Source organism: Mus caroli, unplaced genomic scaffold (genome assembly GCF_978045245.1).
Source record: "Mus caroli unplaced genomic scaffold, Mus_caroli_1 scaffold_8, whole genome shotgun sequence".
Taxonomy (NCBI): domain Eukaryota; kingdom Metazoa; phylum Chordata; class Mammalia; order Rodentia; family Muridae; genus Mus; species Mus caroli.
The window spans coordinates 19,996,139-20,013,587 of record NW_028227263.1 but is presented as its reverse complement, the minus strand read 5'-3'; the positions used below and the strand labels follow the sequence as shown (position 1 = coordinate 20,013,587).

General features: G+C 46.1%; 1 protein-coding gene across 6 annotated transcripts in view; it reads left to right on the top strand.

The window, feature by feature from the left end:
* Katnip (katanin interacting protein) overlaps positions 1-17,449 on the top strand; it is a 169,602-nt gene that overhangs the window by 64,047 nt on the left and 88,106 nt on the right. For all 6 annotated transcript variants that reach the window (XM_021167736.3, XM_021167737.3, XM_029479630.2 and 3 more), the window contains one exon: positions 1,298-1,429. In XM_021167736.3, coding sequence (XP_021023395.1) covers positions 1,298-1,429 — 132 coding nt within the window. The remainder of the gene's footprint in view (positions 1-1,297; positions 1,430-17,449) is intronic.

Below are 17,449 nucleotides of genomic sequence, written 5' to 3'. Positions count from 1 at the left end.
TCAGGTCTTAGAAGCCAGAGACAGCTCTAAGGTGCACAGGTTAGAGGTTCCCTCTTCTGAGTACCAATTGCCAGTGGTCCAGCACTCAGCAGCCAGTGAGATCCTGAGCTCCAAGCAATCTGGTAGCAGGGAGCAGGCAGCAGTAGCAAGTGCTCCAGCTCTGGGATTCTAATGGCTACCATGACTAGTGGTGTAGCTTTCAAACCTTTGTGTCAAGACCATGAGCCTTTGGGGTTGACAACTTCTTCTAGAAGCCAAGATCTGTAGCATCTTGTCTACCAGCTTTTGTGCATTCCACAGCCTTGGCTCACAGTCTGCTGTTTCTTTTCCATACTGCACTGTCCTCAATCATCTCCACCCCCACCCCCACCCCCACTCTGCCCCACCCCACCCACTCTCTGGAACTCTCTAGCTGCTTGCTTTTTCTCCCCCCCACCCCCCCCCCCCCCCCCCAATGGCTGGAGCTGCCATCACCTCTGTACTCAGGATAAAAGTCAAAAGTGTTAAAAGCCTTCTATGTGATCTGATGTTGCAACATCTGGGGGCGTTAGGGGAGCGTTTCCTTGTTAACTCGGAAGGCCAGGTGAGCTGGGCTTGGGGCACTGGCATCATTCCATGTGACCCACTCCTTTTGTTGTTCATATGGGCCCTTTGGTCCTTCCTAGATGCATAGTGATGGGCTGTGTGGAGGTGGGAGATTCTGGAGTGATCCCTAGCCCCTAAGACCTAGCACAGGTATTCCTTTCTCAAAGATGCAAAGAATTCTTGATAGGAGGGAGGCTGCAGCAAGGACAGCTTGTATAGTTCAAAAAGCTTTACAAGGATTCTGTCCATTTCGTGTTAGCATATCTACAGTGCGTCAGCCAGGCTTTCCCAAACATGAGGTCAGTTAACTCTTATGGCTTTTGGGGAAATGCTTAACACTTACAAAAATTCTGCAGAAAAATAATCATTAAAAGTCTGACATTTTCTACACACTTTACAAGTATAAGGAAGAAACAAGCAAAGGTAATATGACCCTGTGAAGTCACAACTGCTGAGATGGGGGCAGTGGCCACAGTTGTAATCCTAGTACTTAGGAGGCTGAGACAGGAGGATCACTAGCTTGAGGACTGCCTAGACTACATAAAGAAACCTGATCTTTATAAACAACAGCAACAACAATTCACCCAAATCCTGTCCCGCTCAGGCTCAGCACCCTTGAATGCCATTTTTGTGGCCAGCTAGGCTTGGCTCGTTCCTGTCCTTGAGCAGAATTGTGTCTGTTCTTATTTTAACACTGAATTTCTATGTCCAGAAATCTGTGCAGATCAGAACTGAAGCTGGCTCTCGTCTCCAAATTGAACCACCTCTGGACTGTTCAGAAGATTTTGAATCACAAGAAGATGTGATTGGCAAGCATGAGGATGCCACTGGGGAGCACACACAGGTAGGGCCTGGCCTCAGTTTGTATTGGGGGCTCTCACAAAGTCAGGGTCTGCTGTTGTAGGGCCCTCCCTCAGTCAGGCTCTTTCTAACACCTACTTTCTTTGACCTGCGCTCTTCTCATGAAGCATCTGAGAGATCAGAGGACAACTCTGAGGGGTCAGTTCCCTCCTCTGTGTGGGCTCCTGGCATTGAACTCAGTCATCAGACCCATGCAGCAAGCACTTTACCCACTGAGCCATCTTGCCTTCCCTCACCTCACACATTTTGATACACAGAGTGTGGGCCACACATCTGTGTTTATGGGTGGGTCAGCTAGCATCCGATCACTCTAATTGAAGAAGGGGCTAAGAGGGGAGGCCAAGCCTGGCAGATCCATGGAGGCTTTCTAGAAAAGAATAGAATTTGTCTCTGGCCATTAATACTAGAAAAGAGCCTTGAGGGGCTGAGGGCAGGCAGGGAGTAACCCCATCCACACCTGCTTGTATATGTGTACCTTGGCTTGTGAGGTATTCTGAAGATCACGGTGACTCCGGCAGCAGAACATCCAGACAGCTGAGTATCTGCAGCTCAGAGCCATGTTGGTGCTGCAGCTGACGGGGGTCAATGACCACCAGTGTGTTTCCAGTAATACTATGCCCCAGACTCCCCTTCCACAGGCGCTTCCTGGCAGTGCATTCTTGAGCCTTGTCTGTTCTTTCCATCACAGACATGGAAATCAACAAGCACACAAAGTGCCTGTTCTTAACCAGTTTATGTTCCAGGTGAGATAGAAAAAGGCAGGATAAAATAAGACCATTTCAGATATCAGAAAGCTCTCTGAAGGAAACAGAAGAGGGAGCTGGGTGTGGTAGCGCACGTTTATAATTGCACTGTTCAGAGACAGAGCAGGAAGGTCCCTAGGAAGGTCAGCCAGGGAGACATAGGGAAACCCTTTTCAAAACAACCATAACAAAAATAAATAAAATCAGAGGGGGAAGTGGACAGCAGGATGTCAGGGGGGAGAGTATCATGCACAGACTGCACAAGAGCACACGGGCAAGAAAGCCTTTACAGCTGGCAAGAGGCTGGGCTTCAGGAGCTCAGTGCCAGCACAGTGTGCATAGGAGATCATGGAATGATTTGAGACACTGAATGAGAAGACAGTGGAGTGGACCAGGAGGTGCATCGTGGGCCTGGGCTAAAATGTGGGATAGGGTTTGACAAGTAGAGTTTAGTCTAAGGCAGTGGTTCTCAACCTGTGGGTCAAATGACCATTGGGAAAACACAGATATTTATATTACAATTCATAACAGTAGCAAAATTACAGTTATGAAGTAGCAGTGAGATAATTTTATGGTTGAGGGTCACCACAACATAAAGAACTGTATTAAGGGTCAAAGTATTAGGAAGGTTGAGAACCACTGTTCTGAGGGGACAGCTTTAATAATTAAAATGAATGAATACATCATTTCTCCTTGTTGTATAGAAGCAACATTCTGGAGAGACTGCAGGCGAAAGTCAAATTGCTAAGTAGATCATGCCCCATTGTTCAACTGTATCACTCAGCTATGGGCCTGCGGATTCATAGCCTCAGACAGGGCCTTCACCTTCCCTGACTTATGGTTGCTGAAATGTGAATGACAGAAAGAGAAAGGACCTGGGAATTCTGTCCAAGAAACCTGCTCTGTGTTCACAGTTTTTTTTATTTGCTCAAGCAGGGAAGGAGCTGGGAGCCTCCTACCTCACATGCTAGGTAAAAAGGGTCTATGTACACTTGCACAAATTACACACATATAGTCTGTTCTCTCTGTGTGTGTGTGTGTGTGTGTGTGTGTGTGTGTGTGTGTACGCATGTACGCGCGCACGCGCGCGCTGTAGCTCATACAAGACCTGAGAAGTCAACCTTAGAACTCGGTTCTCCTTCCACCTTTATGTGGGTTCTGGGGGATGAACTCAGGTAACCAGGCTTACACGGCTAGTGCCTTTACCCACTGACTTCTCCCAATCCCTTTCTTCTCTTCTCGCAGCTCTCCTCCTCGTCTTTTTTACTATGTAGTCCCAGATAGCCTCACGGGCAGGGTTTTCCTGCTAGCACCTCCACACCTGGCTCACAATTTGCTTTTGAACCTACCAACAGCCCCATGCTTGGGATCAGTCTGGATAAAACATACCCTCATTTTCTTTCAGCTGGGATCTTAGCCATGTTCCATCGCTTATAGTCCTACACCCACACCAGGTCCCAGAGTGCTGTGTGCCCTTTGAGCTGGAGAGCATTGTTTGCCCATGGTGAAGCGCCTGGCACCTTCTGTTAAGTTGATACCTTTTCCTCTTTGGCAGGCTCCCAGCAGCCTGCACAGTGGACAGCAGAGGCCCCCTCCCGCCAGGCTTCTCCTGCCCTCAGCGTTAGTAGCAGTCTTTGGTGCACATGCTCAGTTGCAGCCCCTGCCGCTCTGCCAGCGCTTCACGTTCCCCACTGTGAGCACCTGATTATATTTCTTTCCTGCCTTTTCTCCACATCTTGAGAGGGCTCTCCTTAAGGCTTCACAGTCAATTTCCCCTTGGAGTTATTTCCCTGCAAAGGGGGAGAGAGAGAGACAGTGGTGCTACTTGCCTGCCACAGCAGAAAGAAGCCCTGAGAGCTGCCATCTGCACAGGCACAGAAGAAACGCTAGGCATGGCTAAATATACCAGCTCGGCATGAAGCAAGTGAGGCCTGAGTTGGAGCAGAAGGGATCTGCATCTGCATAGAGGCTTTGCACCCCCCCAACCCCTCTGCTGCTGCCGCCGGAACATGCCAGCCTTTTGCTTTCCATCACATCCTGTGAACTTCAGTTCCTTGGTGGCTTTGAGTTGCAGACTGGCATGCTGGAGGCGTGCTCTCTCAGCCCCTGTGTGCTGCCTTGTATGGTGCTGTGGGAAGATTCAGTGAGCAGCCAGCACTGATACAATCAGGAGATTCCATGTGATGATGTGAATTGGGGGTTCCTTCCTTTAAAAATAGTCAGGTGATTGGGGTCCTCCTTCTGCTCCTCCTCCTTCTTTCTACTCTTCTTTTCCAACACCAGAACCTACCCTGTAGCCCAGGCTAGCCATGAATTCATGATGCTCCTGTTTCCCAACTGCCTGATGTGTACTATGTTATACTTTTTTGTTTGTTTTCTTTTTCTTTTTGAGAGATAGTATCACTATGTGGCCTTGGTTGGCTTAGAATTCACTAGGTAGGCAAACCTGGCCTTGAACTCACAGAGATCCACCTGCCTTTGCCTCTCAAGTGTTGGGATCAAAGGCATGAATCACCACATTCGTCCATGGTATACTTTCTTATGAGGAATGACTGGGCTGGCTGCTGGAACCAGAGGTGTGTCCCCAAGGTGCCATGGTCCATGCCACATACTCCCAGGTGCTGAAGATGAAGTAGTTGATAAATAAGCACATAGGCGGGACTTGATGGTGCCCATTTTTAATCTCAGCACTCCAGAGGCAGGTACAAGCAGATCTCAGAGTTGGACGCCAGGCTGGCCTCCATAGTGAGTTTCAGGACATTCGGGGCTGCTAGAGAGCCAAATTAAAAAGCATGTAGTGTGTCAGGAGGTGACAGGGCTCTGGAACAGCAGAACGGACGGTGGGAACAGGAAAGACAGGCAGAGGTTCCTGTTTAGTACTGAGACACAGCCGCTTGTGAGAGGAGCAGGCTTGGAGGAGCAGCTGTGAGCAGGGCAGTAGGCTGGGGGACTGTGGGGACTGGGGGATTGAGGCTGGGGACTGTGGCAGAGACAGGGTTCCCTTATGCTGGATAAGAGACCTCCATAGGGCTCTGACCAGTTTTCCAACTCTAACACAGGGTAGCTCTTTCTAGAGAGTTTGAACCCAGTACCTGGGCCCATGCTATAAGTGTTGTTGTGGGAGACTCAGTCTCCATCTGAGGAAGTGGTTTCTTTAGGAATCAAGAATGAATCCAAAATGTCTAAAATTAAAGTTTTAAAATTAAATTTTTCTTTATTATTATTTGTGTGTGTGAGGGGCAGTACAAGTGTGTCACTGTTCACATGTGTGGAGGTCAAAGGTTAGCTTTCAGGAGTCAGTTCTCTCCTTCAACTGTGAGATCCAAAGACTGAACACAGGTATGGTAGGCTTGCACCAGGTCAGTGGCCATCTCTCCACCCCAATAGTCTTTTCAGAGCCCCCATGCCCTGTGCATCATTGTCCAGACTGCATATAGGTGGCCTGTCTATTGTATCTAGAGGGCTGGGGGTGGGGAGCAGAGAGCCTGTGTCCATCTCAGGGAGAGGTACTTCCAAATTTGTGATTACCAGGCCCTGTTATGCCACATGAAGCCATAACCACTGAGAACTTTCCAGAAGCCCTTCATAGCTTTCTCCCCATTGTGTATATTTGTTTCATTTCTGTTGCTATGATAAAGTACTCTGACAAAAGCAATTTAAGGGAAAAAGGGTTATTTTTAGGTTAGAATTTTGGATTAGAGTTTGTCATAGCAAGGACATTAAGGTGGCAAGAACTTGAAGCAGCCAGTGTCATTAAACTCATCATCAAGAGCAGGGAGCAATGGATGAATTCCTGCGTGTTAGCGCTCAGCTCTTTTTCTCCATCTTACACAGTGCAGGATCCCCTGCCTAGGGAATGGTGCCACCCACCATGAGTGCTTCTTCCTGTTTCAGTTAGCACAATCAAGACATGTCTACAGGCCAACTTGGTCTAGACAGTTCCTCATTGAGACACTTCCCAGATGACTCTAGGTTGTGTCCAGTTGACAAAAGCCACCATCACAGTGTGGGTCCAACAACAAGGTAAAGATTTTATCCCCACACTTACAGCCTAGTGTCATTATTACAGGTGCATGCTGCCATTGTCCAGGCATCCCCAGAGGAGCCTGACCTACCACAGCAGGCACTATGGCAGGCTGCTCCTACAGGGAGACTTACAAAGCAAGTGCTGGCTGACAGGGAAAGGGTGTTACCTGGGAATTTCTGATAATGCCAGATAACAGAACCCATAAGCAAGTGCTTCCTTTCATTTATTTTGATTTATCGGTTTTTTGTAGTATGCAGGATTGAATGTAGGCCCTTCATATGCTGCATAAGCACCCCCTGAGCTGTCTTCTCAGACCTCTTTTCATGTCTTAAATTTCAAGGCAGGGCCTTTGAACTCATTCTGTAGCCCAAGAAGGCTTTTACCTTGAAACCCTCCTGCCTCAGCCTTCTGAGTAGCTAGACTTGTCTTCCGTATGTTTAATTGCTAGTTTAACATAAGTGGGGTTTGCCATCTATCCTATTTGCTAAGCCTACATTATTATTATTATTATTATTATTATTATTATTATTATTTACTCCACAACACACTATGGCTGTCTTTCCACACTCAACTCACTCAACCAGTAGCTTAGAGCACTGTTTAGGATATAATGGCTTGGCCATGTAGTGTAATGGCTGTGTCTTCAGTGATTTTGACAGATTGAAAGAGTGTGACCAGACCAGTGTGGGAGTGGCAACAGAAGGAACAGAAGGTCAGGAAAGGCAGGTGGCAGGGTGAGCAGCAGAAGAGCAACCCCTGCACGCACACACACACACACACACACACATTCTCAGACAGAGAGGTGCTGATACTGTGCAGGGTCTCCATGCTTATAGCTAGGATGCCAATTCTCCCACCAGCTTCAAGTCTCATGACTGTGTCCCTTCTGAACACACAGGGACATCCCAGTGTTCCCTGCAGCATGGACAGAGACAAGAGTCTCCTAATAATTCAGCATGCAGTGGTAAGATGGACTTTTGGGCAGAGCTCTTGAGTGAGTCTGGAAATGACGAGATAAACAGCAGGACAGTGTTCCACAGGCTGTGGAGGTGCTTCAGTGGGTATACTGCTTGCTGCACAAGTGTGAAGATTTGAGTTAGATCCCCAGCACCCATGGAAAAAGCCCGGCATGGTACACTCATTTGTAACCCCAGTGCTGGAGACAAGGATAGTCCATGAGGTTTTCTCCCCAACAAGCTAGCCAAATTAGTGAGTGTCAGGTTCAGTGAGAGTCATGGTTGAAAGAAATATGAGGGAGAATGACTGAGGAAGACATTTGGTGTCTATCTCTGACTTCTACACACTTGTGCATGCACATACACACATGCAGAAGCACATACACACACCACACATACACACACACACACACACACTACCTGAGATGTTTGGGCAGAGTGCATTTTGACATGATGGAGCTCACACTGAGTTGCACCAGTTGAGGTTGTAACATCCATTACCACAGTCTGTGAGTTGAGCACAAGGCATTTGAAGAAACTAAGGAACAGAGACCTGTACTGGATTACGGGGCTCTGAGACTATTTTGGTCTGTGGAGGTGCACTCACAGGTGGGGAACTGAGCTGGGCTGGCTCTGCTCCAGAAGGTGCCATAGGCTGTTGTGGTTGTTATTGATGTTGAGCCTCGGAGCCAGGCATACAGCAGGACCTCCCATCAGTGCTGCTTCATGGTGCTTTCCACGGTGAAAGAGAGAAACTCCTCTCAGCTGAATCTCTCCCTGGTGAGTGCACAGCTGAGAATGGTGGTGAGAAGTGACAACATCAAATGAAGAGCAGCCAGGCAAACCTGAGTGGAGGCCTCCTCTACTACAGCTGCAGTGGTCTCAAAAATGTCAGTGGCGAGAGAGAGTAAAGGCAAGTAATGTCCCAGCTCCAGGGCAGTAAAGACATGAGCCACAGTTGTGTCTAATGAGAACCCGGGGCCAGGGAGAGATAGTGAGTTAGGGGAAATGAAGTAATTGCTAAATTTGAGGAGTTAACAAATTTTTAAAAATACATTATATATATTATAATATTGGATTGATGTTAAATTTCCCAAGCTTGATATTCTTTTACTCTGCTTTCTTAGAAAACATCTATTTTTCCTTTCTTTCTTTCTTCTTCCCTTTCTTTCTTTCTTTCTTTCTTTCCACCTCTCTTTAAGGTTTATTATAGTAGATATTCATTTTCATTTGAGGTGTATGGGTATTTTGCCTGCATGTTTATCTGTGTGCCACATGCATACCTAGGAAGCTAGAAGAGAGTGCTGGATTCGCTGAAACTGGAATTATAGACAGTTGTGAGCTTGTAAGCCTCTAGAAGGGTGATTGGAATGGAACCCTAGCCCCCTGGAAGAGCAGCCAATGCTCTTAATTCCTGAGCTGTCTCTCCAGCCTCTCAGAAAACAATTCTTAGGCGACATACAGAGTATAGAAGACAAAGGGTCACAGTGTTACAGGTGCAACAAGTGAAGACTGTACACAATGTGGTGACAGAATGATAGCAGTTGGGGATTGTAGGTGGTAGATATCTGGGTGTCCATCCTACTAGCTTGATGAAGTGTGGGTTCTGCATTTTTCAAAACAAGTTTTAAAACTCAAAACACTAAGGCTGAGAAGATGGCCCAGTGGATAAAGCACCTGTCACACGCGCCTGAGGGCCTGAGTTAGAATTCCCATAACAAACATTGAGGCAGAAAGCCAGTGGAGGCATCCAGTGCTCCTCCAGGGCTGGAGGCAGGGGCAGGAGATTCCCCAAAGCTTCCTAGCTAGCCTAGTGTGCACAGTAGTAAATAGCATAGACTGTCTCAAACTAGGTGTGAGGCATGACCCAAGGCTGTCCTGTTCCCTGACTTCCATATCCATCCATCTTTTTTTTTTTTCATATGTAGCAGAAGATGGCCTAGTCAGCCATCACTGGGAAGAGAGGCCCCTTGGTCTTGCAAACTTTATATGCCCCCCAGTACAGGGGAACACCAGGGCCAAGAAGTGGGAGTGGGTGGGTAGGGGAGCAGGGTGGGGGGAGGGTATAGGGAACTTTCGGGATAGCATTTGAAATGTAAATAAAGAAAATATCTAATAAAAAGATTGGGAAAAAATATCCATCCATCTTGTGGCAAGAACCACCACCGCAATCACTAACACACACACACACACACACACACACACACACACACAACGTAGTCCAGGAACTCCTGCCTGGTACTTGGGAACTGAGCTTGAAGATTAGAATCTACATCAAAAGGAAAGAGTGTTTTGACATATATATTAGAAGTATAAAAGACAAAAATATTTAAACCATAGTTAAAAGCTCAAAATTGTCAACACTTAAAACTTTTTAGATTTTCTATTACTTACTTGGTGTGTGTATGTGTGTCTGTGTGTGAGCACACATGTGGTAAAACCACTGAGCCATCTTGTTGGCCCCAGACTATCAACTTTTCCCCTCTAGAGATTTATTTTAAATTATATATATGTATATGTGCCTGTTTGTAGGTATATGTGCATGTGAGTTCAGCTTCCCATGAAGACTAGAGGCATTTGGTCACCCTAGAACTGAAGTTAACAAAAGACTGTGAGGTGCCCAATAGGAACACAGAGACTCGAACTCAGATCCTCTGGAAGAATAATGATACATACTCTTAACTACTGAGTTATCTCTCCAGTCTCTTAAGAGAAACCAAGGCACAAGGAAAGACACAGTTTGATTTGGTTATATTAGCCAGGGTTTCTATTGCCATGGTAAAACACCATGACCAAAAGTAGCTTGAAGAGAAAAGGGATTTGACTTGCATGCAGAGTCACAGTCCATTAGGGGAAACCAAAGCAGGAATCCAAACCAGGTAGGGACTTGGAGGCAGGAGCTGATTCAGAGGCCATGGAGGGGGCTACTTACTGGCTTGCTCATCATGGCTTGCTCCGCCTGCTTTCCTATAGAACCCAACCAGTCCAGGGGTGGCACCATTCACAATGGGGTAGCCTAGGCCCATATCAGTCACTAATAAAAACTGCCCTTCTAGGTCTGTCCTATAGCCAGATATTAAGGAAGAATTTTCTCAATTGAGGTTTCTTCCTCTCAGATGACTTCAGCTTGTGTCTAGTTGACATAAAACTAGCCAGCACATAGGTTGAACATTAGTGCCAAGGTCTTAGAGATTTCAAAGCAGTTTCACTTGCTTGTTTATTGGGACAGTATATGGCTATGTGGCCCAGACTGGCTTCAGACTCTCACTTCCCTCGCTTCGGTCTTTAGAGCACTAGGATGGCCTGTGAGTCTATGCTGGACAGTTTTATGTCATTCCTCAGCAGGTGGCCCTGGGCTTTATAAAAAGCAGGCTGAGCAAGCCATGGGAAGCAAGCCAGTAAGCAGCATTTCTCATGGCGTTTGCATCAGCTTCTGCCTCCAGGCTCCTGACTTAGTGATAGACTGTCACATGGAAGCATAAATTGAAATAAGCCTTTTTCTCCTCAAGTTGCTTTGGTCATGGTATTTCATCACAGCAATAAAAACTTTAACTAAGACAGTGTCCTACCACCACCTACTTTAATAAGTTTTAAAGATAGAACCTCCAACTGGAAGGGAGATTGTGTCTTAATTCTGTTTGGTACAGGCAGAGGTAAGCTGTTTTATACAAGGAAACCTTTCCCCCCAAAGATTTACTATGTATGTGTAGGGATGGGGGCATAAAGAGCCCAGATGAGCAGAAGATGTTGGATCCCTTGGAGCTGGAGTTAGAGGTAGTTCCGAGCTGTTACATGGGTGCTGGGAACCCAACCTGGGTCCTCTGCAAAAGTAGTAAGTGCTCAGCCGTCTCTCCAGCTCCTGGGGTCTGTAACTTAAAGAACGTCTAGAAGTGAGCTTCCAGAGTGCAGTGGGGCAAGGGGAAATAAGACAGTGCTTGGGAGAGCGAGGGAGTGGGGGCCTGACTGTGCTGGCTTTGTGTAAGGGAGGAATGTTGTACCTGATGAAAACTCTTACAAGATGTAGCAGTTCTTGGTTGGTAGACTCCAGTGTGCACAGAGAAGGAAGCCTGGCTTGTACAAGGTCAAAGCTGAATTAAACAGAGTGGGCAGTGGTGGTGCTGGTAAGGCACATGCTTAGCACACATGAGGCCTACATTCGGTGATAGGCCCAAATAATTATTTTCACATAAAACAATTCACTTTCGTTTGGCCTGTTGAGACAGGTTGTCATTGAACTTACCATCTGGCATTGAACTTACATTAGCCTCCAAGCACTAGGTTGATAAATATATTTTGGTTGTCACATTCAAAAACACAGTTCAGACCAGAAGGACAAACAAACAAACAATGCCAACAAGATAGAGTTGGGTAGAAAATACATTATTAGTTAAGGCCTGAAAAGTAAGTGTAAAAATTCAAGGTAAGGAGGGCCACATCAATGGTAGGCAGAGCAGCCTCAGCTCCCAGCCTGCAGCTGAGCCACCTGGCCCACTGTGGGCATCACTGCTGCTGCTCCACTCGTACTTTGGAAGCTTTCCCTGGTCTCTAGTCCATGTTGGGTGTCATGACAACTCAGCTGTGTCTGCTGTCTCCCTGAAGCCTGACAGCACATGATGGAGACTCACCAAGCCTGAGAGAGTAGCTGACCTTCCATTAACCTTTTGAAAGGCCTTGGCTAAGTCACCTTCTTTTGGAGCCCCATTTCCTCTTCCAACAGGAAGGGGTGGATTAAGTATTTCCTTTTCCTGCCATCTCTGAACTTGAGGCTCCTAGGCTGTAGAAGAACATCTTCTCACATTCCAGACTCTGTAGTAGCAGAGAAGACATGCTATGCACAGGGTGTGGCTCATCTGCGGAGCTGTCCTATAGGTCACTGGCAGGTAGACACAACACCCACTCCCAGACCCCAGTTCTGTCTTTTTGCCTGGTATGGTTTGCTTTCTGGTTTATTTCAAACATGGTCTCACCACCCACATAACCCTGACTGTCCTGGAACTCACAGTGTAGATCAGGCTAGCTTCAAACTCACAGAGATCCTGCTGCCTCCTCTCCTGAGTGCTGGGATTAGTGTTTTTGGACTGTAAAAAACTGCCTTCCACAGTTAGTATAGTAGTAGAAGCCATCTGTAACTTCTTGGTTTTCCACCAGTCCACTTTGTTTGCAGAAATAATGACTCTGAGACTTCTTATATATGAATAAATGCTTAGACCAATGGTTTTGGCTCCGTTACCCAAGTAGTTCATATCTTAGACACCCAATGTTTCTATTCTAAATCATGCCACATGACTGGTTACTTGGTCCTCAGTGTCAAACGACTGTCTTCTGTGTCTGAGCAAATCTTCACCCTCAGTCAATTCCAGAATCCTCTCTTGGCTGTCTGTCTGTCTCTCCTTCTCCTGCCTCAGCTCTTTGGCCAACATTGTGCTTCTTCCATTCAGTACAAGATATTCTCTCTACATTAGCTTGCAAACAAATCTTTATTAAGCCAGGGAATTGAGTAACTGGGAAGTTGGGTCTGTGAGAGGAGGGAAGGAGCGGCACAGGTACTCTGTGGCACGCTGCCTCACTGCATCACCTTCTTTTTTCTTTTTCTTTTTTTTTTAATTAGGTATTTTTCTCATTTACATTTCCAATGCTATCCCAAAAGTCCCCATGCCCTCCCCACAACTCCCTTACCCACCCACTCCCACTTCTTGGCCCTGACGTTCCCCTGTACTGAGGCATATAAAGTTTGCAAGACCAATGGGCCTCTCTTTCCACTGATGGCTGACTAGACCATCTTCTGATACATATGCAGCTAGAGACACGAGCTCCAGGGTATTGGTTAGTTCATATTGTTGTTTCACCTATAGGGTTGCAGACCCCTTTAGCTCCTTGGGTGCTTTCTCTAGCTTCTCCATTGGGGGCCCTGTGATCCATCCAATAGCTGACTGTGAGCATCCACTTCTGTGTTTGCTAGGCCCCAGCATAGCCTCACAAGAGACAGCTATATCAGGGTCCTTTCAGCAAAATCTTGCTAGTGTATGCAATGGTGTCAGCATTTGGAGGCTGATTATGGGATGGATCCCCAGGTATGGCAGTCTCTAGATGGTCCATCCTTTTGTCTCAGCTCCAAACTTTGTCTCTGTAACTCCTTCCATGGGTGTTTTGTTCCCAATTCTAAGAAGGGGCAAAGTGTCCACACTTTGGTCTTTGTTCTTCTTGAGTTTCATGTGTTTTTGCAAACTGTACCTTATATCTTGGGTATTCTAAGTTTTGATGTAATTATGGGGACAAGCTCTGAGTAAGGGCATGTAAGATTGTAAAGGGGGGCCAGCAAAATGGCACAGCAGTAAAGGCAATTGCCTGAGTGTGATCCCTGAGATCTAAGTGGTAGAGAGAAAGAGCTGACTCTTGTATGTTGTCCTTTGACCTCCACATGCATGTCATGGTATGTGTGTATCCCTTAGTCCCTACATATAAACAAATAGGTGAATAAATGTAATTAACTTTGTGTTAAAAATTGAAAAGACATTTTTGTCCTATTTAGAGTAGTGGAGACAGTGGGAAAATGTAGCTTATTTCCTAAAATATTGGATTTGGGATAGGTGTTCTAAACGTAAAGTACATTTTGAATCACATGACTCAATCAAGGCAAGGAAGGAGTGGTGGAAACTGCCAAGGGCAGCCATAGTCAGCTGTCCACATACAAATGCAAGGCACTATGGAGTCAAGCCACATAGCTGATGAGAGGTTTGTTTGTTTTGTGAAATTTAAAAATTTTTTATTTTATGTATGTGGGTGTTATGGCTGAGTGTTGTGTCTGTCACACCTTTGTGCAGTTCCCTCAGAGGTCAGGAGAGGGCATTGGATCTCTTAGAACAAGTACTGGGAATTGAACCCAGGTTCCTCTGAAGAGCAGCCAGTGCTCTTAGCCACTAAGCCACTGCTGCACATCCAGATATCTTCCATTTTTTATGTTGTTAATTAATTCATATTTTCTATGCTCCAAGCAAAACAAAACAAAAAATACCTGCTGTTCAGATTTTGTTTTTCTAATACCAACTTAGGACTTTTATTTCAGACTGAAAGCTTTGATAGTTTGGTGAAAGAGGGGGACTTTCTCTTTCCCTAGCACTAGAATTAGCCTCTGAGATACCCAGGACAGTTAGGATAGCCAGAGATGCCTAGCCTGGAATGAAGCACAAACTGCCCTGGGCCAGTGAGGCAGCAACAGGAGGCCATTAGGGCAGGGCTGGTCCAGTGCTGGGCGTGAGTGATGCTGAACTGACACTAATGGGGCATCCAGAAAGGGCCAACCGTGGCCTCCCAGCACCCCATGCATGCTTATGCAAATGAGGCTTCCAGGTGGAATGTGGTTCTCTAAAGCAGCTTTTCCAATTTACCAACAATAAAGGATGACCTCGTGGTCAGTAATAGTATAAATGGTCCGGCTTAGGTCTCATATATATAGCCTACTTAGAATTTCTTAGCTATTTTGCATTCTTTCTGTCATTTTATGTAACAGCTAATGCATAATGCTTTCTCATTAGGAAGACTCAAACAATCTAGAAGTGAACCTGATAATTATGAAGAGCTCTCTGCTTTTAGCTGGATTGAGAGGATTGAGCCCTGTGAACCTCATTCAGCTTATTCATTGATTTTTCTTTCCTGTCCTTTTAGCCTTTACTTCTTCCTTCCCTAAACATTTGGTTTAGTTGGTTGTTCAAACTCCCTGCTCCTACTCCTGTTAACTAGATCCACAAGTTCCTTGCTCACCTACCCTCTGCCCTTGTCTTAGTCACTGTTCTATTGCTGTGAAGAGACAACATGACCAAGACAACTCTTAGGAAAGAAAGCACTGAATTGGGGCTTGCTTACAGTTTCAGAGGGTTATTATCATGGCAGGGAGTATGGCGGCATGCATGGCACTGGAGCAGCAGCTAAGAGCTACATCCCAGTTCACAGGCTGCCTATGAGAGAGTATGACACTGGACCAGTGACACATTTCTTCCAACAAGGCCACAACTCCTGATCCTGGGTCATTCTTATTCAAACTGCCACAGCCATGTTCCCTGTGGTGGGACAGCTGTGTTCTCCTTTAGGTAGAAGTTTGTCTTTACCCTGCATACCTCACTGTACGACTGATGTCATTTGTTTCTAGTAAACTTGGGACTTTAGAAGGGTTTTTCTCTTCTGTATTTTAAAGATTTTCTAAACATTCTAAGTAGATTTTATTTTTCTAATTTTGCCTTTCATGTTAATTCCTAATTGGCTGCATTGGGGTAACTTGTTTGCTTTCCTGGTTTTGGAAGTTCCTGAGGTCTGATTTGTGGCCACCAGTTAGTTCATTTTTACGAATCCTCTATGATACTTCAAAGAGCTAACCATTCTCTTTTTGGTGCAAAGTTCTGACATATCTATTAAATTCAATCAAATTATGTGGTGATTTGAATGAGAATGTCTTCCATAGGCTCATGGATTTGAATACTTGGTCCCAGTTGGTGGCACTGTCTGAGAAGACTTCTTGAAGGAGTTAGAGACTGACTAGTGCAGTTCCTATCGTGTGTGAGCTCATCCTCCCTCCCTCCCTCCCTTTCTCTTCCCTCTCTCCCTCTCTCCCTCTCCCCCCTCCTTCTCCCTCCCTCCCTCTCTCTCTGTCTCTGCTTCATACTATCAGTCAAGATGTGGATGTGGGCTCTCAGCTTGATGGTCCAGCTGTTTTGCTGTTGGCTTCCAGGCTTCCCTGCCATAATAGTGATAAACTCTTTTTTGTTCTTCTGTCCGTAACCTGAATAAACTTTTTCTTCTATAAGTTGCCTTGGTCGTAGTGCTTTATCACAGCAGCAGAAAATGATTACTACAGATTGGCAATAGTATCATTTAACTTGCTAAATCTGGTCTTCAACTGCCCACATCAGAATTCCAAGAGTGCTATTAAAACTGTGAGCTCTGCATGTTGTCCTCTGTGAGGCTCCACCCAGCAGCTGACTCAGACAGATACAGACACCCACAGCCAAACAGTGGATGGAGCTTGGAGACTCTTATGGAAGAATAGAAGGAAGGATTGTGGTCCCTGAAGAGGATAAGAACTCTACAGAAAGACCAACAGTCAACTAACCTAGACCCTTGGGGTTCTCAGAGTCTGAACCAACAACCAAAGAACATACACTGGCTCAACCTAGGCCTCCCCACACAAATGTAGCAGATGTTTAGCTTGGTCTTCATGTGGATTCTGAACAACTGCAGGGGTTGATATCCCTAAAGCTATTGCCTGTCTGTAGGGTATGTTCTTCTAGATGGGCTGCCTTGTCTGACCTCAGTGAGAGAGGAAGTGCCTAGCTTTACAGAGACTTGAAGTAGCAGGGTGAGGGGATTCCCCCCCACCCACCCCGGGGGTCACCCTCTCAGAGGAGAAGGGGAGGGGGATGAGGGATGGGCGGAAGGGTTGTGGGAGGGGGTGAATGAGAGAAGAGCAATGAGTGGGATGTAAAGTGAATTAGTAAAAAAACTTAAATTTAAAAAAAAAAAAAAGCTCTGAGCCTGCTTCTGAAAACCCTGTGCAAAGCTCAGTGTCGTTCCCAGCACTGCAGAGGCAGAATCTAAGGCTCATCGGCCAGGCAGCCTGGCAAATCGGCCAGCCCCATGTTCTGGCTCAGAGGTAAGTGATGCTCACGAACCGATTCCTGCCATAGGTCTCTGCTGTTAGTCAGGCTGATTCTCACAAATGGTCTGTCTCCCCTTACATCTCTTTAGCTTTGCATTATTTGCTTGGATCCTTGTCCTTTTGTGTGTGATGATGTCAGGATGACTCTGCATGAAGTGTATCATACATTTATATGAATACATCAGCGTCAGTGTCTTTGTCCCACCAAGGGTAGGTGAGAAGGCTGGGGAGATGGCTAAGTGTTTAAGAGCACTGGCTGCCCTTGCAGAGGACTTGGGTCCCATTCCTAGTAACCACATGGTGGCTCATAACTATTTGTAACTTCAGTCCCAGGGTATCAGATATGTTCTTCTGGCTTCCATGGGCACTGCACACATGTGGTGTGCAGACATACATGCAAGGAAACACTGGTACACATAAACATTCAAAAATGAAGAAAACCAGAACAGTTGAGGCTGCTCTCTCTGGATGTTTATCCTCGGGAGCTTGATTTGGACAATGTTGTCTAGACCTCGCCATCCAGTGGATTTTGTGTGGTGCTTTCTTATAAAGTCACTTGGCATGATTTCTAGCATACCTAATTAGTCACCCTTTGGTGCTCTTCCCGACTTAATTTCTCTTTCTAGAAATG